This window comes from Mobula hypostoma, chromosome 9, assembly GCF_963921235.1.
Source record: "Mobula hypostoma chromosome 9, sMobHyp1.1, whole genome shotgun sequence".
NCBI lineage: Eukaryota > Metazoa > Chordata > Chondrichthyes > Myliobatiformes > Myliobatidae > Mobula > Mobula hypostoma.
The window spans coordinates 123,456,107-123,482,397 of NC_086105.1; the positions used below are offsets into that span (position 1 = coordinate 123,456,107).

A 26,291-nucleotide genomic window follows, 5' to 3' on the forward strand; every position below is an offset into this window, starting at 1 on the left:
CTAAAAGAAAAGAATGGAGAGGTTTTGCTAATAGACATAGGAAATACAGCACCAAAATAGTGATTTGGCTCAGCTAGACAATGCCATTGTTAATGGTCCATTCAAGCTACCTGCCATATTTCTTCACCTATGTGAAACAGTTGTGTCATTGGAGTTTACCAGGAGCAGGCGTGTGTAAAGGGAATAAAATACTTGAAATAATGCTCGGGTTTCCTTTTTATCACTTGTTAAATTGTTTCTCCTTTTGTCTAGGTGACTTTCCTCTGTAGCACAATACTTCATTTTGAAAGTTTACGAACACGGACACCTGAGGCCTTGAGTTTGGATGCTGCGTTGTTTGACCTAATAAAGCAGTGTCAACAAATGTGTTCATTTGCATCACAATTTAGCAGTTCAGTTTCGGACCTTGAGCTTCGACTCCTTAAGCGATTGGTAAGTTGAAATATTTACTTACTTCACTGCTTCAGAACTCAACACTGAACTGCCCATCTCCTCTTTAAACTCTGAACTCAATAGGATTGTTGATCAATTTGCATTTAAAAAGGTACACCCCTGACAACTCATGGAAGTATACTTTATTGAAGTTGTAAAGGGAAAATGTAGGCATTCACAACTTGCACATTACATGTCAAGGCTAAAGGTGATCAGTCTTAGGTTTGTGATACCCAAGTTCCCGATTTGGGGTTCAGTTTTCTGAGTATTGGTGTCAGGTTTTCAAGTTTGATTAGTTATTGTCCAGAACCCTTCCTATCTAATCCTTTCTTACCCTCTATTAAGATAATTCCATTGGTTGCTAAAGTATCATTTCATTAATTGTGTGATATCCTAGCCAATCAGCTACACAGGAATTTGTGGGAGCATGTGGGTTTCTTGACCAAGTCTCTTCACATAGATATTTTGTTGCATTAAACAAGTCTTTGGTTGTCTTATTATGAAAGTGGTGTTTGCTTTGATTGTTATGGCTGTTATTGCTTCAACCTTGTGATGTTCACCTATTTATTCCAGGCTACCAGCCTTGACCATCCAATAGGAAGTTCTGAATGGCTTTCTTCTGCACACAAACAACTGACTCAAGATATGGCAACACAAAGGGCAGCACAAACTGAAAAGGAACAGCAGATCGAAACTGTCTGTGAAACAATACAGACTCTGGTGGATAATATTAAAACTGTGCTTACTGGCCATAACAAATTATTGGCTGATGTTAAACACCTCCTTAAAGCAATGGCAAAGGTAATCATCTGCATTCATTATTTTCCTGTTTTGGGGAATTGGTAAGTTTGCCTTTAAAATTTTACTTCAACTTTTCTTGGACTATTAGTCAACTTGTAGCTTCCAAGTTGCTTTAAATATTGGGTCACTTGAAACAGAATTGTAGATATTTCCAGTTTGTTTTATGGGGAGATAGCTCTTGGCTCTTCAAAGTAAGAGCACAACAAGTAGCAAATAATAGATGGACATGCTATCATTCAAGAGTTCTGGATAATGGCTTGAATAGCCTGACTGTGAACCTTGTGAAACCAAGTACCACTTTGAGTAGTTGCAAAAACTGTGGGAGAATGAGGAACTACTCTTAATTTGAAATTTTTTAATAATCGTCAGAAAAGAAGCTTTTAAATAGTGGCATAATGTGAACAATGTTAAAAGAAATTGATTTATACAATTTGAGCACCCCTTGTCTGAAATGCTTCAGGCCAATTTTTGAAAAATTTGCATCTGTATAAGAGAAACTTTAGGGGTGAAACCCAAGTCTAAACACAAAATCCATTTACATTACATATACAGCTTATACATATACCATGAAGGTAATTTATATAATATTTTTAATAATTCAGTGCGTGAAATAATAATTGAACCAACCGAAAGGTAAGCTAACACTATCTCAACCGCCCAAATGGACAGTCAGTGGCAGCTTGGCATCGCCGTCATTCCAAACTCTGAATTTATGTGCTACTGGTAATCAGTCTTTGTCTGACACACATATACTGTTGCAGCCATTTTCATCAGCGACAATCTTGACAAACTCATCAATAAATTTCTGTGCTGCTTCATGATCAACAGATGCTTTATCACCACAAATCTTTAAAATGTTAATGTTACTTTTTCTTAAATTTCTGCTTCCCAGCTTTGAGCTCCATCCCTGCCCCTCCTGTCTTCTCCTATCATTTCGGATCTCCCCCCTCCCCCTCCCACTTTCAAATCTCTTACTATCTCTTCTTTCAGTTAGTCCTGACGAAGGGTCTCGGCCCGAAACGTCGACTGTACCTGTTCCTATAGATGCTGCCTGGCCTGCTGCGTTCACCAGCAATTTTTATTTTTCACTTAAACTGTGATTACTTTGTCTTGATATGTTTGTATTTAATACAATGAAGGCTTTATTAATTTGTCTGAAAGTTAGTGGTTAATAGTCTTGAGGTTTCTATACTTTGCTGAAAGGTCAGTAGCAAACACACAGAATGAATGAATTCTTTACCAGTCCCATCCACAGAATCATACATCACAAGAATGGACCCTACAGGCCACCGTGTCTGCACCAACATCATGCCAGTGTTAACTAATCCCATCTGCTTTGCACATAGTTGGTGTCCCTCCATCACCTGCCTATATGTGTCTAAATCCAAATTTTATAAATCCATGCAAATCCAGAACAAAGAGCTAGATGTATAGAAAAGGGATTTTCCTACTTGTATCAAGTGCAGTTCTGAAATTTAGTGGGGCTTTTCCAGGAAAATAGAGCTATTCCTTACTACCATTCATTAGGGCATAGAATATAGAGAAGCACAGCGCAGTACAAGGTCTTCAGCCCAATATGTTGTGCCAGTCCTTTACCTGCTTCAAAATCAATCTAACTCTTCTCTTCCAAATAGCCTTCTACTTTTTTTTTCATCGATGTGCCTCTCTAAGAGTCTCGTAGATGTCCCTAATGTATCTGTATCTGCCTCTGCCACTACCCCTGCCAAAGCATTCCACACACCTACCACTCTGAGTGTGTGGAGTTTTTTTTTTAAGGATTTGTTTTGATTTACAAAACTATATGGAAGTTGATACAGTCACTCGGGTGACGACAATCACTTCATCACCCGGCAAGGTAGCCCAAATGATCATGAATACAGCATTCACATTTATAGTCATACATTGCATTACCAGTTACCATAGAACCATAGAAACCATAGAAACTACAGCACAGAAACAGGCCCTTTGGCCCTTCTTGGCTGTGCCGAACCATTTTCTGCCTAGTCCCACTGACCTGCACACAGACCATATCCCTCCATACACCTCCCATCCATGTATCTGTCCAATTTATTCTTAAATGTTAAAAAAGAACCCGCATTTACCACCTCGTCTGGCAGCTCATTCCATACTCCCACCACTCTCTGTGTGAAGAAGCCCCCCCTAATGTTCCCTTTAAACTTTTCCCCCCTCACCCTGTCCTCTGGTTTTTTTCTCCCCTTGCCTCAGTGGAAAAAGCCTGCTTGCATTCACTCTATCTATACCCATCATAATTTTATATACCTCTATCAAATCTCCCCTCATTCTTCTACGCTCCAGGGAATGAAGTCCTAACCTATTCAACCTTTCTCTGTAACTGAGTTTCTCAAGTCCCGGCAACATCCTTGTAAACCTTCTCTGCACTCTTTCAACCTTATTTATATCCTTCCTGTAATTTGGTGACCAAAACTGAACACAATACTCCAGATTTGGCCTCACCAATGCCTTATACAACCTCATCATAACATTCCAGCTCTTATACTCAATACTTCGATTAATAAAGGCCAATGTACCAAAAGCTCTCTTTACGACCCTTGGTAGCTTGGTAGTTTTATTGAAATTTAATGTTCAAAGAATATTTGATGGAATTGTGTTGTCAAAGGTAGTTTTAAGATGTACTTAAAAAGCCCTTTAATTTTTTTTGTCTTTGTACCTTATTGAAAGGATGAAGAAGCAGCTATGGGGGACAATGAGGATGTTCCGTATGAAGACAGTGTGCGCCAATTTTTAGCTGAATACAAGTCTTGGCAGGATAACATCCAAACAGTGCTTTTCACAATAGTGCAGGCTATGGGACAGGTCCGAAGTCAGGAACATGTTGAAATGCTGCAGGAGATTACACCAACTTTAAAGGAAATGAAATCGCAAAGCCTGAAGTAAGATGATAAAGTTTTATAGAATTTCAAGTTAAAGCAATTTCCTTAATATTTTAGTTTAACAAATTTCAGCTACACCCTAGGCAAGCTATAAATTTCTAAATGGGTTTCATATATCTTCTGCAGTGCAGTCTTTCATTTACATAGTGTAATCATCGCTAGATATGCCAATGTTGTTGGGATGAAATTAAAATTAAGACTTGCCCAAAATGAAAAATAAACTGTCTTATTTGATTCCTACATGAGAGAGTGCAACATAATGTGTCAAACTGAGCAACTATGGTGTATAGATGCATGATTTATTTAACTTTCAAAGACATAAAGCATAACTCAAGTTGTTGCAGTACATTTGTGGACAATATTTTCTATTTTGCATCCATAATTTACTCAGCATGCAGATTTTGACAACAACATGAATATTGTCAATAATTGTGATAGTCACAGACTCGTAGTCATAAATCAATGACGCAAGCCTTTGGCCCAACTCATTCATGCCAACCAAGATGTCTCTTTCTGAGCTAGTCCCATTTGACTTTTATATCACTAGGTCTTTTCTATCAATGTATTTGTCCAAGTGACTTTTAAGCATTTGTAAATGCACCCATCTCTACTGCTTCTTGAACAGCTCATTCCAGATGCCCATTACCCTCTGAGGGATGGGGATGAGAAATGTCGCCACTTAGATTCCTTTTAATTTTCTTGTACTCTCACCTTAAATATTTATCCACTGTTTTAAACTCCCCTACCCTGGGAAAAAAGATTGGCTAAACACCTTTTATGCAATTGTTTAAAGTCATCCCTGAACCTCCTATGCTTCAGGGAGAAAAATTAGTCTATCGAGACTCTTCATAACTCCCTTGTGAATCTTTTCTGTACCCTTTTCAACTTAATGATATCCCTGTACACCTGAGTGACCAGAACTCCACACAGTACTCCAAGTGTGATCTCACAACATCTTGTACAGTTGTAACATGGCATTCCAATTCAAGGTATTCAGTGTACTAACAATTGAAGGCAGGCATGCCAAACACCTTCACCACCCTGTCTACCTGTTCTGCTATTTTCAGGGAACAATAAGTTTCAGGGAATCGCTAAGTCTCTGTTCTGCAAACTTCTACAGAATCCGACCATTTACAGTGCATGTCCTGCCCTTGTTTAACTGACCAAAATGCAACCGCTGGTACTTGTCAGAGTTAAATTCCATCATATTTTAAGCAATAATTAGTCTTGCTTTATAATTGGAACCCATGCATTTTTTTCATTTTTATTTACTCTTTTTGAAAAATAACTTGTTACCTCTCGTAAACATAGTCTTCACTTTGGTTGCCACAGTGTTTCATTTCTGACGGTAAGCTTTAGGGTTTTTGATGTTTGGGGCATGTTTCACACTCTTGGAATCTTATGTCATCCAAGTCTTAATTCTATGACTGAGCGTGGTGGTAAGGAAACCAGACTGAATGAAAGGTACCTTTAGGCTTGCTATCCATAATTTCTTATCCATTAATTTCAATGCAAGGAAATTTGTTGAGCACGTTCTGAATTTTATGAAACACTTGTATCAGGTAAGACTTGTTGTCATCTTTGCCAGCCTTCAAAAAGATGTTAGTGAAGGGCAGATCCTTCAAACGTGTGAAAGGAAAAGTACAGAATGTATTAATCCATTTGTTGTATGAATTTTTTAATTGATAAGTGAACTATATTTTGGCATTAAACCTTGTAAGTTAGGTAGGTAAGAAATTTACTCGCTGATCTAGGAAGTGATAATTGCCTTAAGCTAAAAGGGTTAAATGTTGTAGTCAGTTCTATTGCCAGGTCAGATATGTGCTTGAATGAGCATCAAGGTAGAGCTGTGATTGCTGCTCTATCACATCCCAGGATCCCAAATTCAATCCTGATCTCAGATGCTGCCAGTAGTTTGTACACTTACTCTGCTTCTCTGGTTTCCTCCTGCATCCCAGAAATGTGCAGAGAGATTAATTGACTGTTGTTAAATACCCTATAGTGTAGATTAAGGCAAAATAATCAGGAAGAGTTGATGGGCATGTGACGGTAAGTTCCAAATGTGAAAGGCAATAAGGGGCAGCAGTATGTCGCCAATGAGATTATTTTCTGGGCGATTGTTGGGGGGTGGGGGCCTGTTAGATAAATGGTTGTCTTCTGTAACCCAAAAAGATGAAGTGAGAGCTCTCACAGGTATAATCTTTTCTTTCTGTTACTGACACTTAGCCTAATTTCTAAATAATAGACATTTGTGCTAGTTAGCTACTGACATCCTCCTTGGGGAAAGAATTGTAAGGGCTGGGAGAAAACCCTTTGCTAAAATATACAAATGGAATTGTATGCACAAAGAGCTAGATGAGGATAAAACTATTTGTTTTATTAACCTGACTCCATCTCTACCTTGGCTGGAATTGGTACTGTTCACTTGCCTTTGAGGCAATCATGTGTAACTTTAAAATATGTTTCAACTAATTTCTCAAAAAACTAAATTTTCTTTTTGTTTTCAATATAACTTTCTTGTTTTTCAGTATCTACAATGATCTGGTCAGTTTTGCATCCCCACTCGTTACAGATAAATCTAATGAGTGTTCAAGTCCAACCTCTGTCTCTGCATTTCAGCCCAGTTTTGCTGCAGGTAATCTTTGCTTTTCAACTTGTGGCTCAATTCTCAACCACAATTTTTCTTCTCTTAAGCAGTCTTGATTCTTGTACTAACCAGTCCTTGATTGATTACAAATTTCAGTTTTATACGTTTTGGGTATAATATATTTTACTTAATATGATGGTCAAATGAGCCTGTGGACTATAGAGATGGTTTCTCAAAACTTTGTATCATTTACTGGTATGTTTTAATGTTCTAGACTCTAGTGGAAAATGCCTGTACTAAAATAGCCATAAGCAATCAAGAGAAAAATCATAAAAATGTTCTGACTGCCATCAGTTTGCCAGATAAACCTAATCAGTGTTCAAGTTCAACCTCTCTCTCTGCATTTCATCCCAGTTTTGAGGCTGTGTTCATATTTCTGATATGATGAAGGGTCTCAGCCTGTAATGTTAACTGTTTATGCCTCTCTATGGGTGTTGCCTGACATACTGAGCTCCTCCAGCATTTTGTGTGTTGCTCTGGATTTCCAGCATCTGATGAATCTCTTGTGTTTATTGTTTGTATTTATCTGATAAATGAGAAAATATTACATTGCTGCTTAGCTGTGAGTGCATTATGTAGAAACTCTTTTCCCAGAGTTGCATAGAAACATAGAAACATAGAAAATAGGTGCAGGAGTAGGCCATTCGGCCCTTCGAGCCTGCACCGCCATTTATTATGATCATGGCTGATCATCCAACTCAGAACCCAGCCTTCCCTCCATACCCCCTGACCCCTGTAGCCACAAGGGCCATATCTAACTTCCTTTTAAACATAGCTAATGAACTGGCCTCAACAGTTTGCTGTGGCAGAGAATTCCACAGATTCACCACTCTCTGTGTGAAGAAGTTTTTCCTAACCTCGGTCCTAAAAGGCTTCCCCTCTATCCTCAAACTGTGACCCCTCGTTCTAGACCTCCCCAACATCGGGAACAATCTTCCTGCATCTAGCCTGTCCAATCCCTTTAGGATCTTATACGTTTCAATCAGATCCCCCCTCAATCTTCTAAATTCCAACGAGTACAAGCCCAGTTCATCCAGTCTTTCTTCATATGAAAGACCTGCCATCCCAGGAATCAATCTGGTGAACCTTCTTTGTACTCCCTCTATGGCAAAGATGTCTTTCCTCAGATTAGGGGACCAAAACTGCACACAATACTCCAGGTGTGGTCTCACCAAGGCCTTGTACAACTGCAGTAGTACCTCCCTGCTCCTGTACTCGAATCCTCTCGCTATAAATGCCAGCATAGCGTTCGCCTTTTTCACCGCCTGCTGTACCTGCATGCCCACTTTCAATGACTGGTGTATAATGACACCCAGGTCTCGTTGCACCTCCCCTTTTCCTAATCGGCCACCATTCAGATAATAATCTGTTTTCCTATTTTTGCCACCAAAGTGGATAACTTCACATTTATCCACATTAAATTGCATCTGCCATGAGTTTGCCCACTCACCCAACCTATCCAAGTCACCCTGCATCCTCTTAGCATCCTCCTCACTGCTAACACTGCCACCCAGCTTCGTGTCATCCGCAAACTTGGAGATGCCGCATTTAATTCCCTCATCCAAGTCATTAATATATATTGTAAACAACTGGGGTCCCAGCACTGAGCCTTGCGGTACCCCACTAGTCACCGCCTGCCATTCTGAAAAGGTCCCGTTTATTCCCACTCTTTGCTTCCTGTCTGCTAACCAATTCTCCACCCACACCAATACCTTACCCCCAATACCGTGTGCTTTAAGTTTGCACACTAATCTCCTATGTGGGACCTTGTCAAAAGCCTTTTGAAAATCCAAATATACCACATCCACTGGTTCTCCCCTATCCACTCTACTAGTTACATCCTCAAAAAATTCTATGAGATTCGTCAGACATGATTTTCCTTTCACAAATCCATGCTGACTTTGTCCGATCATTTCACCGCTTTCCAAATGTGCTGTTATCACATCCTTGATAACTGACTCCAGCAGTTTCCCCACCACCGACGTTAGGCTAACCGGCCTATAATTCCCCGGTTTCTCTCTCCCTCCTTTTTTAAAAAGTGGGGTTACATTAGCCACCCTCCAATCCTCAGGAACTAGTCCAGAATCTAACGAGTTTTGAAAAATTATCACTAATGCATCCACTATTTCTTGGGCCACTTCCTTAAGCACTCTGGGATGCAGACCATCTGGCCCTGGGGATTTATCTGCCTTCAATCCCTTCAATTTACCTAACACCACTTCCCTACTAACATGTATTTCGCTCAGTTCCTCCATCTCACTGGACCCTCTGTCCCTTACTATTTCTGGAAGATTATTTATGTCCTCCTTAGTGAAGACAGAACCAAAGTAATTATTCAATTGGTCTGCCATGTCCTTGCTCCCCATAATCAATTCACCTGTTTCTGTTTGCAGGGGACCTACATTTGTCTTTATCAGTCTTTTCCTTTTTACATATCTATAAAAGCTTTTACAGTCCGTTTTTATGTTCTCTGCCAGTTTTCTCTCATAATCTTTTTTCCCCTTCCTAATTAAGCCCTTTGTCCTCCTCTGCTGAACTCTGAATTTCTCCCAGTCCTCAGGTGAGCCACTTTCTCTGGCTAATTTGTATGCTACTTCTTTGGAATTGATACTATCCCTAATTTCTCTTGTCAGCCACGGGTGCACTACCTTCCTTGATTTATTCTTTTGCCAAACTGGGATGAACAATTGTTGTAGTTCATCCATGCAACCTTTAAATGCCTGCCATTGCATATCCACCGTCAATCCTTGAAGTGTCATTTGCCAGTCTATCTTAGCTAATTCATGTCTCATACCTTCAAAGTTACCCCTCTTTAAGTTCAGAACCTTTGTTTCTGAATTAACTACGTCACTCTCCATGTTAATGAAGAATTCCACCATATTATGGTCACTCTTACCCAAGGGGCCTCTCACGACAAGATCGCTAATTAACCCTTCCTCATTGCTCAAAACCCAGTCCAGAATAGCCTGCTCTCTAGTCGGTTCCTCGACATGTTGGTTCAAAAAACCATCCCGCATACATTCCAAGAAATCCTCTTCCTCAGCACCTTTACCAATTTGGTTCACCCAGTCTACATGTAGATTGAAGTCACCCATTATAACTGCTGTTCCTTTATTGCACACATTTCTAATTTCCTGTTTAATACCATCTCCGACCTCACTACTACTGTTAGGTGGCCTGTACACAACTCCCACCATCGTCTTCTGCCCCTTAGTGTTACGCAGCTCTACCCATATCGATTCCACATCTTCCCGGCTTATGTCCTTCCTTTCTATTGCGTTAATCTCTTTTTTAACCAGCAACGCCACCCCACCTCCCCTTCCTTCGTGTCTATCCCTCCTGAATATTGAATATCCCTGAACGTTGAGCTCCCATCCCTGGTCACCCTGGAGCCATGTCTCTGTGATCCCAACTATATCATAATCATTAATAACAATCTGCACTTTCAATTCATCCACCTTATTACGAATGCTCCTTGCATTGACACATAAAGCCTTCAGGCACTCTTTTACAACTCTCTTAGCCCTTTTTAATGCTTGCCCTGGATTTGTCGGCCTGCCACTTTTACTTTTCCCCTTTGTACTTTTTGCTTCTACGCTCACTTTACACCCCTCTGTCTCTCTGCACTGGTTCCCATCCCTCTGTTGTGAACTAACCTCCTCACACCTAGCCGCTTTAATTTGATTCCCACCCCCCAACCATTCTAGTTTAAAGTCACCTCAGTAGCCCCCGCTAATCTCCCTGCCAGGATATTGGTCAGCATGTAGACTGCTGAGTGAGCTACCAGAGTATTCTGAACTTTGGCCAGTTTTATTAGCCCCTGTATAATCACCAAGCCATTCATTAAAGTCTTCAGTGCAGTTCTGTATGGTTCAGCATTTAACATTGTTAGTAGGCAGTTATAGGCCAAGGGAAGCATCCTATCTAAATGTATCACTGCTTGGAATGGCAACTGCTGTACCCGAGACTGCAAGAAATTGCAATGAGTTGTGAATTCAGCCCAGTATGTTAGCAAAGCCACCGCTTCGCTTCATTGACTCCCTCTGCACTTCCCCGTCTTGGGAAAGCAGCCAACATGATCAACAACCCCTCTAACATCAGAAATTCTCGCTTCTCTAACCCCCCCCCCCCAATCAGGCAGAAGATACAGAAGCTTGAAAGCATGTATAAGACTCTTGAGTGTATAACATGTATAAGACTCTTGAAAACGTGTATAAGACTTGAGTAGACCTCTTGTATGATGAGATGAACTTTATCTTGCAGCCTACTTCTTCATGGCCCTTGTGCCTTACTTGCCCACCGGACTGCATTTTCTTTGTAGCTATAACACTATATTCTACACTGTTAATCTTTGTACTATCTTGATGTACTTATGTATGGAATGTCTGTAAGGTAAAGGTTTCACTCTGTCTTGATACTTTTAACAATAGTAAACCTACTACAAATTAGGCAATATGTTGCATTGAGTTATTTTGTTTCACAGTTCCAATCCAAGTGAATGTAAAGATTCTGTGCACAAACACTAATTAAAATAGTTTCAATGAGGTTCAACCAGCAAATTAAAATCTGCAAGTTTTGGTTTCATCTGAATTAATGTTCAAATCTTGCATAAAAGAATAACGTGCTTAAGCCACTGTGTGAAATTAGATTGTGTCTCATGTACTACTTGCAGCTGTTCGCAGTAGTACAACTCAAAAGACCCAACCAGAAGTTATGTCACAGAATGCACGAAAGATGGCTCAGAGAAATCTTGCCGCTTCAGCAAACACACCACCTGGTACAAGCACAGGGTTGGGGAAGAATGTTGCTCCAAGTCCTAAGAAAGCGGCAAGAGATCCCAAGACTGGGAAAGGTAGTAATATTTTTAATGGTATATTCATTAGTTGTAAATCAGTATGTTCATTATTATACTTTATTGCTCACTTTTTAAATGCACTCTGTTCTGTGTGGTGTGTAGATCTATGCTAGTCTGTACATGTCCATGGCAAAACATGAACACATAATCTAAATTGACATTTCTGGTGTCATTGGTGAAAGCTTATCGGAGTTCAAAACATTCAAAGTAAATTTATTATTTACACACATGTCACCATATACAACCGTGAGATTTTCTTGCGGGCATGCTCAATAAATCCATAATAGAATAATAACCATAATAGAATCAATGGAAGACCATATCATTACCAGGAATACCAGTCTTTTTAAGTAAGAGGTTGTTTGAGTTTTCTTAACTTAATCCATAGTTTCTTTTTAATGTGACAATGTAAATTTGAAGGATATAAAGTAGCCTTACTTTGGGAATGATTCTGCTGGTAAATTGTCTTTCCTCCAAAATGGCTGCTGTTTGTCTACATAAATGAAATAACTTATGTGGAACCACTCCACTACTCTAACCATATTAGAGCAAATACTTGTGCTATTTGTGACTAGTCGTCTGATTATTGAACATGTTAAAATATTTAATTGTATGCAAAGTGATGGACAAAATTGCCTTTTTACGTTTTCAGCTGTTCAGGAACGGAATTCCTATGCTGTTAGTGTGTGGAAAAGAGTGAAGGCCAAGCTGGAAGGCAGAGATGTAGATCCCAACAGGAGGATGACAGTTGCTGAACAGGTACAATGAAATCGTAGCATGCTTGTATTCTAACAAACTATTTTTATAGACTACCCAAACGTTATTCACTTTATAAAGTATCTTAGGTAGCTGAAGTCTGAAGAATGGTGGGAAAAACTTGAGAATCTGACTCAAAAAGTCGGTTTAAGGTATCAGTTGAGGTCCTGTCATGGTTGGAAAAAGCACTCCAGAGAGAGCAACGCTGTTTCATCTGATGTTTCTGCCTTGAGTGGTGTAGAGGAAGGGTCATACAGTAATCTAAATATGAAGGATGGAGAAAAGGACATTCATAAGTAAAATTGTTAAAATTATTCTTTAAGTGATGGGCTTATACAAGGGTGGAAGGTGGTGATGCATGAGGTGAAGCTTTTGATGATGCTTTGGGAAAACCTGGTCGAGTCCCAGTAAACGGACCGTGACCAGTATCCATGTAAGGAAATTGCCTGCCATAAATGGATGTGGCTTTCATCATTACCTTGTTCAGTGAGAGAAAGGTCCAACTTGCCCAAAACTTGATGTTTGTCAGGTAGTTCAGCAAACAGATGTTGGAAGGGTGAATCTCAATGTGATGAGCATGGAGGGTAGAAATTTATTTTGTGTTGATGAATAGCACCTCAGTGGAGCAGAAGTGAGATTCCAAGGTACTTTTGAGAAAACTTTGTGGTCCTTACTGGAAATGCACAAGCTTCATTAGGAGAGAAGATAAGAGCATTACTATGGAAGAAAAAAATACTACATTTGGATCTCTACCTTGGTCATGGTAGAGTTGATATGGTGATCAAGTCATCCCAACCACAGGAGAGCAGTATCCAATGAACAACCACTTTTTCTTTACTGATAACTTTCTACCCACCATAAGCTCAGTTCTGCAGTGATTGATGAACATGTCCGCTTTTCAATTCCACTTTGCAGTTCAACAGGATATGAGGAAGAGAAAGACAAACTTTTAGGCATGGACTGATCAGTAATAAGAAACATCTGTGTCACAGAAAAGCCAGGCACTGGCCACCTTTAACAAGAGAGTCTAACTATAGATCTTTAACATTCAATGACATTGCTATTGCTGAGACCCCGCCATTAATATTAATTATTGTCATTCAATGGAAAATCTGTGGGACTAGTTGTAAGTACAAGTACTGTGTTTAGCCTCTTGGCGTCCCAAAGGTGTAAGTTAGGAGTGTGATATAATACTCTCCATTTGTCTAGATGAGTACAGCAACAACTTTAGAAGCTTCTGTCCAGGATAAAGTAACCCATGTTTTTACCTTAGCACAACACTAAGTCTTCTTGACATTCATCACATGCACAGTAGCTGCAGTAAGTATCATCTTAAAAAAATGTACTCCGGCTACACAGCCGGGTTAACAATGACTACACTGTCTGAACCTGTGAGCTCTACCACAAAGGTAAATGGCTTCAGGTGCATGGAAATGTTGCCAATTGTGTATTGCCCTTCGAGTTTCACACTATCCTAACTTGTTAGTATATTGCTGAGTCTGAATCCTGGCACTCCAATAGCACTGAGGGAGTTCCTTCACCAGGAAGATGCAGGGGTTCAAAGCGGCAGTTCATCATTACATTCTCAAGCAATTTTGGGGTGGACATTCTGAAAAATGAATAATTACGGGAAAAATTGGCACAAAAAAAATGTGAATAAATGACTGAAACTCACTGGAAGATTATGAATGCCAGACTTGCTGTCTTAAAAGGTGTTCTGACCACATTATTCTATAGTCAAATTATGCAAAATTGTAATACACAAATTCCAGTTAGAAATTGTTTTAAATAAGTTCTTAGTTTCATCTGTGATGTGGGAGAGAGGTGAGTGGACTGTGGGATAGAAATTAGTTTTGTTGGGACATGGGGAAGGAGATTGATGCGTAGGGATATCTTAGTCATAAATTGGACCTCTGAGAAATCAAAAGATCTTTAAAAAAAGTTTAAAGGTATATTTTTTAATTATGTAGAAATATGAAAAAGATGTATATGCTAGTGATTGAGAAACTAAATTATGCACCATATTTTATATACCTGTTTGTATTGATGATATTCATCAATATAAATTAAAAACTGAATTTAATTGATCCACCATTTGGGAAGATCAATGTCTTAGTAGCTTACAACTAGGCCAGATTATTTATGGATTTGAATAGATCACATTGGCTACAAAGACCTCTTGTACATTTGATTATATTTTTTCTGTAACCTCATTCAATCTAAAAAGTAATGCTCTCTACTTTCACCAACAAACAAATGTTCAATTTATATCATTGTGACTTATTTTGTTTACTAAATTCCTCACCGAACTTCCTTCTTCACACAAAATACAGATCATAAACAACCTAAAATGGTGAAATATGGTTTATCCAGAGTTCATAGGACAAATGAAAATATTAACATGCTATTTCAGAGAGTAAACTTGTGTGTGATCATTTCTAAGGTGTCAGGATATGTTTTAGTTTCTTGCCTTTTCTGGTGAGTTGGGCAATCTTTCCACAGTGAAAGCTAAAATGAGTCATTCAGCATTGAACGATTGTAAGTTTCAAATTCCTGGGAATGAATATCAATAATACCTTGTCAGGACTGAACACAATGACACCATGGCTAAGAACACTCACCAGTGCCACTACTTCCTCAGCAGACTAAAGAAATTTGGCATGCCCCCATGACCTTCATCTACTTTATTGATGCACCATACAAAGCACCCTGTCCTGATGCATCACAACTTGGTATGGCAACTGCTCTGTTCATCACCACAAAAAACTTCAGAGAGTTGCGGACACAGCTCAACACAATGCAGAAACCAGTCTGCCCTCCATGCCTACACTTCTCACTGTCTCAGTGTAGCAACCAGCATAATCAACGATCACACCCACCCTGGACATCCTCTCTTCTCTCCATACAGCCCCACCAGCACCATCAGGCAAAAGATACAAAAGCCTGAACACTCGTATCACCAGGCTCAAGGACAGTTGACTATTGAATGTTCCCCTAGTCCAATAAGGACAGCTAACCACATAACCTACCTTGTTATGACCATGTACCTGTCTACCTGCTGCACTTTGTGCTGTAACACTTTATTCTGAACTCTTGTTTTACCTTGTGTCTTAATGCACCACTATAATGAATTGATATGTGGATGATATGCAAGATGGGTGTTTTCACTGTACCTCAGTACACATAACATTAAACCAATTGTCATTCCTTTCAGCCTGCAACCTTGCCATATCTTTAGCATTTTCATCTTTTTTATGAGGCCGAGTTGCTAGTTCGACACTCAACCCAGCCTCGAAGTCCGGTGTGAATGCCACTACACCACCGGCTGGCTATAAACTAGTTCAAGCTGATTGATTTAAGTCTTCCCACTAGTGCAACCTGCCTTTGTCTAATTAGCCTTGGGTGTTGGGGTGAGGAGCAAAGTAAATTAACATATTGCAATTGTACACATAAGTAGCCATAACTTTGCTTCCAATATTATGAAAGGTGCTCCACAACAGCAAATCTATACTGCGCATTCTCCACAAGCAATGAAATAATTGCTTGTTTGGTGGCATATAAAAGTTCAGACAATCCCTTTTTAGATAGATTCATCATTCTCAGAATCTTATTGATTTGTTTCCTGCTTATTTCCTCATTATTTCTAATTTATACTGAAGAACAGTAGATTCTGGTTAGTTGGTTAATCAGGGCATTCGCTTATTTGGGACACTGTATTGCTTAATTAGGACAGGGAACTGTTGCCGAACAGTTTCTTGCTCGTATCAGTCGCATATATTGTATGGCCAAAAGACACTACACTCTGCTTAGAGGGAGCAGGTTTTAAGTAGCATCTGTTGTGCGTGTTTATGTTTAGAAAGCAGTGATTTTTGTCACTGATAGTTGGCAAGAAATAAGTAGTTACACAATTCAGAACTGTTTCAAGTATTCAGGCTTGGAGATGCTAAAAATGGCTGGGAGTGAAAATGAAACAATTTAACTGCTTTAAGTTAGGAATTACAAAGAATTTAAAGATATTGACAATCATCCTGAATATTACAGTGAAAGTGAAGATTTGAGCAATGCAATCGTTGATAGCATTGTATGAAGGCAGTCCATTATCTGTCTGCACGAGGTATCTGTGCTGATTTTGTTCATTGCGAACACTGGATAAATATTGCCATTGATAACTTTTAGGAACTAATATACAGTTTTGTAGTACAGTAGCACCATTGGTAGTCTGATTTATTCTGTATTTCATTTAAATATATAAATTGTTACTCCGTTTCTTTTTTATACCTTTTTAACTATTTCCATGAAACTTTGACTATTTGGGGTAGCCACTTTATTGGGCCAAAATATGCTGGTCCTAGTGTGTCCCAATTAACCAGAATAGTGCCCAGTTATAACGTCACATTAGTTTAAGCATGTTTTATTTTTGACAATCAGAAGTCAGAAGGATGAAAAAGTAAGTCTGATTTGGTTCTCGTGCTAATTAGTGATAACCATCTGTGGTCAATGGTCAAAGATCGAATGAGGTACTAAATCATACACTGCAAAAGGTTGCAGAATTACCACCTAATCATTGTTGCAGCTCATTATTCATTAACCAGTGATGGGAAGAAATAAAATCATTGTTGGTTAGGATAGATAGAGACTACTGTGTGAATTTAAAACCTGTGCTGGCTTGAAATTTGCATGTGTCTACACCAATCTAATGAAGCATTCCAACTTTGATTTACTACCCTTGAAAGAAGAAAAGTTAAATGACAATATCAAATTTATGTGAAATCAGTGTCACAACAGGGATGTTTGCTATTCTGATGCAAGATGAAGTGTATCCTTTTTCTCTAAGTGTTATTGTTGGTTTGGATTTGTTTAAAGTACTGTTTTCTCATTATTTGGGGCATTAATCTATAATGCATAGAGTCTGCTAAAATATAAAGAAGCAATTTCTCCATTGTTTGTATTTTCTAGGTTGATTACGTGATTAAAGAAGCTACTAATCTAGATAACTTGGCACAACTGTATGAAGGTTGGACGGCGTGGGTATGAGCTGAAATACAGTGGATCTCTCTGGTTCAAAGAGGTCAGGCATCCACCAGAATCAACTCGGCCACAGGCATCTATAGCCGCGCCATGGCAGGTGTTGATGCATTCTGGGGCTTAATATGAGGAAATCTAGGAATCCCCGTGCATTCAGAGTGATTAGTCAGAAGGCTGCACTCAGGGATATGCTTAATACAATGGTCTGCACCCCAAAGTCAAGGGCCATGGCGCCCAGTCTAAATTACACGATTGTCTTTCTGTCATCCAAGAACTGCAGAAACATCGAGGGTGTAGGTGCTGAAACGATTGCTTTCCTACTGAGTACAGAGTGATTTGAAAACCCCAAGTCCATCTGTCCTGTGAACATTTCAAGTCACAAAGTACTAAACCCTGCTGAAAGGTAATTTAGAATACTGGGGCCCCACAGAAAGAAGTCTACTTCTGCAATCCCCAGACACGTGATTCCAGTTGGATAACGACTTCACTGGCTAATTTGCCCTTGAAGATGGCCATCCAGTAAGAAAACCAAGGCTAGGAGAAATGATGGACTCCAGAACCGGCCTAAATAAAGATTGGATATACTACATGGAACTTGTGTGAGGAAGATGACACCACCCTGATCTTTTCGTTAACTTTCTCTTATAGGTGTATGCTAGTTTAGCAAAGTGCTTCTCAGATGCCTGTAATTCTGTTTACTGTGATTGAACTTCAGTAGTAGGTCATCATTTTATTGTGAACATCCTGCAAGGTCCACAAGCTGAAACATTACATCAAGCATTGATGGATTCATGGTAAACTGAAGGGTTAGGTGTTTCCATGCACACATTTCAAAGTGTTTTTTTTCCTTCCTGTTTTTGTTACTTGGAGTCAAAAGGTCTTGGATATTTTTGTGTAACTTCATCATGCAGGTTTTGACATTTGTATGAATAAAACTCTAAATAAACCCTCCAATGTATTTGAAAGTGACGTACCATGACCAGTTAAGCTTTTTTTCAATTGAGTGATCACTACTCTCCTTTTGCTTTCTTTCTTTTTTGTTGCAATTTTCCCAGCAATCCATGGCCAGCATTGCTTGCAGAGATGTTTGCAAACATCTGTCCTTTCTAATAGCTTTAACTCTTTCTTTAACTTTCTTTCCATCCACTCTGTGCTTTAGTCTTTATCCCCAGCTCCACCTCAATACTCCTTTACCCTAATGTTGTGTTCTGTGGGAATATGACTGCATCATTTCCATTACGCATAGGGGAAATTGCTTTCAATAATACAAAACATAATGAGGTTCCTTTTGTGCAGTACACCCTCACCATTATTGTACCAATTTTATTTTTTTACCAATATAGACTCTTGGCTGTATTTTACATTAAGCTGGCACAAGTAATAAAGAATGTCCTTTGGTGGAGGCATATGATGTGTGATAACTTTTTAAATTTTCGCGATGGTTTAGCTTCATTTTGTGAACAAGCCCATTTTTCAGCACTGTACAGATAAATGGAATAGCATAGATTCATACATATCATCTCATTTTGATTCCAACTTATTCTTGCAGCTCTTGCTACTTTGAGATAAATTGAATATCATCAGTATTTCTTTAATACTTTTGAGAGAATGTCTCTTTCCACTTTTTGTTAGTTATTTTCCGCCCCCATCATGAAACTGCTCTCCAGCTGAAAAGCTGCAACAGACCAGGTCTTCCTCTAATTTCTGTGGTATATTATTTTACTTGTGTATTATCAGTAAATGGTCAGAATAGACTAAATGTTCACGTCTTGGAATTTTGGTTGTAATGCCACAAAGTGCTCTGCCACTAAGGAAATCCCATGCCATGCATGGCTATCAGTGTGCAAAAATGAAGTATACAGAATTTCAAATAGATTTCAAGTGTCAGACTGAAATAATAGCCCTGACCTTTGAAGCTAATGAACCATCTGTAACCTCCAGTATAATTCCATCCTGATAAATGTCTGAATTACCAAGAAGTTTAAAAAGACTGCATTTGTTTGGGACATGGAATAGTAACTACACAAAAGTATTTAATTCACTGTAAAGTTTTTTGGGATACTGAGGCGAGGAACAATACAAATGCAAGTTCTTTTTCGAGAAGTTCAGTGGGAAATTGTGCATTACGGTATCTGTACATGGGTATGAATCTTGTTTGTATTATGCGCACATTGTTTATAAAAACTCAATTAAATTAAAATAAAATATTGTACTGCTACAAATTTACATCCAGGACCTTATTTCCAATAAAACTATTACATTCACACTGTTCCTGGTATTAGAACTATTTTCTCTTCTGTACATCTCCCAAAAAAAAACATACAGATGGGTAGGAATAGGTTTCTGTATAGTCATTAGTTTTACCTGCAAAGTTTGCTTTGGAAGGGTAGAACAGGTTGATCATGCCTGATGTTACTGTTTGCCATTGCACCAATATCCTGGTCTAAATATGTTAAAGATATAACAAGGCATTATTGTTCAACTGGTACACTGAATTATTTGTTCCTACTTGCTTATGGATATTTAATGACCTCTTTGAATTCCAGTTTATATAAATGATTTTCCAATTTGTAGAAAGATTTTACATTACACACACTTCATTACATATAGGGCTGCTCTTTAACCATTGCTGCACCTCCAAGAATACTTGCAACATCTAACTACCTTGGCTGTTCCTTTTTGTTGTCTTTGTCTAATGCTTCATTGTGTCTCCATCGTCATTGAATGTTTCTGGCCGAGCTTTGATTCTGTAGTTTTGCATAATTGACAGTTGTCTCGTGTTGCATCTGCAGCATCGAGCAGAATCCCAGAATCAGCAAATAATCCTATCACTGAGTGCATGGATTGTATTGAGAATATCTTGGCCCAGTCCAGCAGCTATTAAAAGATTCTTCTCTGTTCCTGGATGATAGCAAAGCATTTATCCTGGGCAACTGTTCCACTGTTGGAAGTATTTGCAATACATGGAATGCATTCTTTTATGGTGTGGTATATGATACAATAATACTTCTGTTATGGTTTATGGTGGGCACGTGGCCAAATGGTTAAGGCATTCGACTAATCTAGCGGTTGTGAGTTAATCACACATTGCTCTGCGACAACACTGGTGCCAAGCTGTACGGGTCCTAATGCCCTTCCCTTGGACAACATCAGTGTCGTGGAGAGGGGAGACTTGCAGCATGGGCAACTGCTGGTCTTCTATACAACCTTGCCCAGGCCTGCGCCCTAGAGAGTGAAGACTTTCCAGGCACGGATTCATGATCTCGCAAGACGACCAGATGCCTTTATGGTTTATTAGCCATAGGCAGATCTATGTATAATTTGTTATATCAAAAGGTTCTCACTCTGGCATGGATGAGCAGAAAGGCACAAACTAGTTATGTACTTAGAACTGTAAAGCTACATTTATTAGGACAGATCAGAGCAAGCATTAAAATGCTTATCTAGGTATGCATAGGCCCCTCTCACTGCCCACCTCCCAGTCTGTCACTCAACCCATCAGCAAGGCCCTGAAAAACTACATCCAAGCCCCTGACCACTCAATTTTTATACCCTTTCCAGTGATGTGAAATGCTGCAGTTAGTAGACCAATACATAGCACAAGCTCAAATCAAGCAGGAACCGATGATCAGTTGTCACTACTCTTTAACGAGTGGGAATCAAAGCTGCAGTCAGTTCTCTTACATTCAAGGCCACAGTGCTGGTGAATACATTCGCAAGATTAACCTTTACAATGCATTCTACCCCTCGAATATCACAACCCCGATAGGTTTCAATACAACTCCCACAGATGCCCTACCATATTTCAAGCAAATCACAAAATTACTTGGCATCAAAGCAAAGTAGCTATAGTAACCCCCCCCCCCCCCCCCCCAGTGCACTATGGTAGCCCACCAGCTTCCTGGCACTCCAAAGGAACACCAACTCCCTCTTCGGGTATGCTGTGTACATACATCTATTGATGCTTCTGGACACATCTTCAGTGATGTTCCTGGAATCATCGGGTGTTTCGGGTCTTTCAACATCATACAACCTCCTTCAGGTGACCCAGCCGGGGCTGATCAGACCCCAGCTTGTGTCCAGATGGCTAGCTACTTATGACTCCATGGCTCCCCTCTTTTGAGCCACAGCCATCTTGAGGCCCTCTCTGCCGCATCGGTGGTACTGCGGATGGCTCTCCTCTTCCTCTCTCCCTCGATGCCCAAGATGCTGAAGGCTCTAACTAAGGAACGGGCTGCGAATCCCCTACAACCAACCTCCACTAGGAGACACCTCGCTCTCCATCCAGCCTGCTGACAGTTGCTGACCAGTCCTGCGTACTTGGAGAGCTTCCTTTCAAAGGCCTCCTCCAAGCTATCTTCCCATGGGACTGTCAGCTCCAGCAGCACCACTTGCTTAGTAGACTCAGACACTAGGACAATGTCTGGTTGCAGGGTGGTGGCTGCGATATGGTTGGGGAACTCGAGCTGCCCTTCGAGGTCCACCAACAGATGCCAGTCCCTTGCAGAGGTCAGAATGCCTGCAGATGTCCTATGGAATTGATCTCCCACCTCGCATATCTTATCTACCGACTGTAGGATATGGCCAGCCAAATCTGTTGCATTTTCCATTTCATCAGGAACGTATGTACACTCCTAACCTACTATAGCACGGACATCTCCTTTCCTTGACTGGATATAATCCAATGGCATTCTACTCTGTAAGGTCACTGGCCTCGTGTCAGCTCCTGCTTCATTTGCTCCAAAGCCAGCATGGTCTCGTTGGCTAATGCTTCCTTGGCTGAGGCCATTAAAATGATCTCCCTTTAATGGCAATATCATACAGGGGAAAAGCTATTATCCAAATCCGATTGGCCTCTGTGATACCCCTTTTCAGATGTTTCAGCTTGTGTGTGGGTGGTCAGCCAGATCCTTTTGTGATTTACATATGGCACAATGTACCCCAAGTAGCAGCAGCTGGACCAGCCCATGGGAAGCCAACTGTAGGCTTGGGACCCACACACCTAGTTCATGCCCGTCAACATGAGAAACAATTTTGTCCCAAAGTAGTATATTCCCAGTAATGTAGTGCTGCCCTGTTCTGTAACATTATGGTGCATGGAGGTCCAGGAACTATTCCCCGGTGAAACCTGCTCATCATAACGGCAATGACAATTATTCCAGGATCACGGTATTACATTCAGAGTTGGTGTTATTCTGATCATGTGCTGGTACGATCAGCCCTTAAGTGGACCACCTTTTACAGTCCCATAGCTTACAAGTTCATGACGGATTCATTCTATGCCCAGTATTCGGTGTCATTCAGAGGGGTAGGGTCAATGCTCTCGTGCCTGAGTGCATTGGAATCTGGGACCACACCCAACACTTAAATATGTTCAGAAGATAAGCATACTTATACAACATTCTCAGAAAGTTATTTGTCAAGATCGCTGTCACTAATGTGGCTGTGTACATATCCCTGGTGAAGACGACAAAAAGGTAAACTGTCTGCCTTCCATTGTAACGGCAAACTGGTCTTGGGATTCAGGGCTTAGGGGAATGGAAAAGAAAGAGTTAGCCAAATCCTCCCCTCCTTGTGTCCTCTACAATAGTCACTATATCTAGGACGGCCACTGTGAGGGTCAGGGCATATTTATTCAATTCCCTAAAGCCTATCGTCATTCACCATGTTCCATCCCCCTTCTGCACCAGCCAGCCAAATAATCCCCTCCTTCAACATCTGTCCATTGTTTTCCCAATCTTGGTGTCTCCCAGAAAGCTTGATGGCCATAGGTGGGATGATGAGGGGCTCCCACTTGTCACTGGAGCCACCTCAAAAGTAAAACAGGCCCTATTCGTCTACAGGAACCCATCTTTCAGGGAGGGCTCCATCTGCTGCTGGAATCCTGCTACTGCAGGTCTCTGGGGACTTTCTACAATGCTTCAAAATAGGAAAGAAAAGAATGGGCATCCTGTTCACCCATTCCTCTGGGACGTCTGCGCAAAACATCTCCTTACGGTTCATAAGCACAAGAGGTTCTGCAGACGATCGAAGTCCAGAGCAACGTTGAAGGAAGTCAGCAGGTAATGCAGCATTTAAGGAAATGAATAAGCAGTCGACATTTCTGGCTGAGACCCTTCTTCAGGACTGGAAAGGAAGGGGGAAGAAGGACTAGCTAGAAGGTGGCCAGGTAGGTGGGAAAGATAAAGGGCTGGAGAACAAGGAAGCTGATTGGAGAGGACAGTGGACCATGGGAGAAAGGGAAGAAGGAGGGGCACCAGAGGGAGGTAATAGACAGGTGATGAAAAGAGGTAAGAGGCCAGAGTGGAGAATAGAAGAGGGGAAAAATTACTGGAAAGAGAAATTGATGTTCATGCCATCAGATTGAAGGCTACTTAGACAGAACATTAGGTGTTACTCCTCCACTCTTAGAGTGGCCTTATTGTAGCAAAAGAGGAGGCCATAGAGCAACATGCTGGAACGGGAATGATGATGGGGATTAAAATGGTTGCCCACTGTGAAATTCCACTTATGGAGTCAGATGGGACCTTCTTCCATTCTGCTCTATTTTCCTCACCCAGCTACAAGCCACTCCTATATGCTTCAACTTCTCCGAAAGCCTGATAACCAATTCTACTGTCCTCTCATCTATCAACCCTAAAAATGGGCAGAATTATTCCCTCCTACTTGGGGGGGTGGGGGGTGGCTGCTGTTTTTACCAGGTACCTGTTGTGTATTTAATATTTCAGTAATATAATTATACAGTATTGTTTGATTAAGCATTCATATTTAAATAATTCATTATGGGTTATATGTAAAAGCACATGAGCAGAATACATCATCATGCCACCACATCATATGTGTGCAACTCGCTGGAAGTAAAAATAAAACTAAGACTCGCATTCCTGGCTCTGTGTTTCCTTTCAATTAGTTTTATATTTTTGAGTTACAAAATGGTGATGAAGTTTTAAATGAGCCAGAGATGACTACCTACAAGCGAAACATTCCAGTTTTTAAAAAGCACTGCGAGATATGGTCGAATAAAAAAATGAACAGCATAGAACGTGCTTCTTCAGGAAGGGACAGAGATGTTAGAGATAAAAAATGCAGAAAACAGATTCATGGGTTTCTAAACAGTACTAGATGATAATAATCATAAATTTAAAAAAGCAGAATTGGCATATCAGAAAGATAGATGCATTCAATTACATGAAGGATAACTGACTGCTGTATGTGAAATTGAGCAGTATTTTGAAGCAAATGGAATAGCCAACGAGAGTTGAGTGCCAGTTTTCCTGAGTGCACTGGATTGAAAGGCATACAATTTGCTTAGATGATTAACTGCTCCAACCAAACCAGCTGAGATGAGCTTTGCTGATATCATGGAAGTATTGCTGGAACATTTCGAACCAAAACCATTGCTGATTGGAGAATGCTTTCGGTTTCATAAGCAGAATCAAAAGGAATGGGAATCCAATTCAATGTACATGACTGAATTGAAGTTGTCTGAGCATTTTCAGTTCAGTAATGAGCTTAACGATGCACTGAGAGATCATTTAGTTTATGGAATATTACAAGAAAGCCTTCAGAAATGGCAGCTAACTGAAGCACAACACACTGTTAACAGAGCAATTGAAATCTCTGTATCAATGGAAACAGCAGACAGAGACCCAGTTGAATTGCAATCAAGAATGAAAGTGAGCATGAACAAAGTTAAAACATCTAAAACAAAAACTAGCCTGGCCAAACAAATTGTGTTACAATTGTGGCAGGGGCTCACATACACAAGACCAAAATAGATATGAAGGCGGAACTTGCAGAAGATGCAATAAAGTAGGACACATGCGAAGAGCATGTCAGGCAGATAAAAATAAATGAACTGCCCAAACAAGGGATAAAGATAAAAAGTCAAGTTACAGTTTTTAAAAGAGCACTACTCTGCATGCCGTTGATGAAAAATCTGATAATGATGAGAGTGACATAGGACTGAGTAGCCTTGAGTTTTACAATGTGAAAATGAACATGAGACAAGGAATATGGGTTACACCAGAAGTGAATGGCAAATTAATTAAAATGGAATTGGACACTGGCTCAGCTTTTTCAGTCATTCCACAGAATGAATTGGAACAGCATTTCAAAGATACTGAAATGAAGCATGCAGATATCCAACTAAGAAGTTACACTGGAGAAAAGGTAAGTCCTGTGGGATTGACATTTGTAACAGTGAAATATAATAACCAACAAGCCACATTAAGCTTCTATATGGTAAAAACAGCGGGGTCAGCATTATGGCTGAGACAACTACAATTTGATTGGAGATCCATCCACAATTTGCATGCCACATCCCCTGAAATTAAATAAGGTACTGGATGAAGCCAGAGCAGTGTTCAAGGATGGCAATGGAAAACTCAAGCATATCAATAGTAAAATACTGTTAAATGAAAAAGCCATACAAACATCTGATCCCTTATACCATCTGTGATAAAGTAGCCAGTGAGCTAGATTGCATGGAAGCTGAAGACATTCTTTTCAGGGTTAAGTGGAAACCATGGGTAATGTCAGTGTTCTCAGTAGCCAAGATGAATGGGTCCATCAGAATCTGTGTTGATGTTAAGATTACCATCAAACCAGTTCTGAAAGTAGATGAATACTCTCTGCCCAGGATTGAGGCTACCTTTGCAATTTATTCTGGAGTAAAGTGGATTTAGCTGAGGCCTACCTACAGATGGAGATGGAAGAATAGTCCAGAGTGTTCTCACCATAAACACTCAAAGGGATTTATTGCTATTTTATTTTTTGAGTAGCATCTGCACCTGCACTCTGGTAAAAAGCTATGGACCAGGTTTTGCAAGACTGCCCAAGCACTCATTGTTACCTGGATGAT

At 40.0% G+C, this 26,291-nt stretch overlaps 1 protein-coding gene across 3 annotated transcripts in view; it reads left to right on the forward strand.

Moving 5' to 3' along the window:
• Window positions 1-19,688, forward strand: part of smg1 (SMG1 nonsense mediated mRNA decay associated PI3K related kinase) — a 142,716-nt gene extending 123,028 nt beyond the window's left edge. For all 3 annotated transcript variants that reach the window (XM_063059057.1, XM_063059059.1, XM_063059060.1), the window contains 7 exons: window positions 253-432; window positions 1,006-1,233; window positions 3,934-4,145; window positions 6,674-6,780; window positions 11,465-11,644; window positions 12,300-12,406; window positions 17,360-19,688. In XM_063059057.1, coding sequence (XP_062915127.1) covers window positions 253-432; window positions 1,006-1,233; window positions 3,934-4,145; window positions 6,674-6,780; window positions 11,465-11,644; window positions 12,300-12,406; window positions 17,360-17,437 — 1,092 coding nt within the window. In that variant the 3' untranslated portion in view covers window positions 17,438-19,688. The remainder of the gene's footprint in view (window positions 1-252; window positions 433-1,005; window positions 1,234-3,933; window positions 4,146-6,673; window positions 6,781-11,464; window positions 11,645-12,299; window positions 12,407-17,359) is intronic.
• The last annotated feature ends 6,603 nt before the right edge of the window (window positions 19,689-26,291 follow it).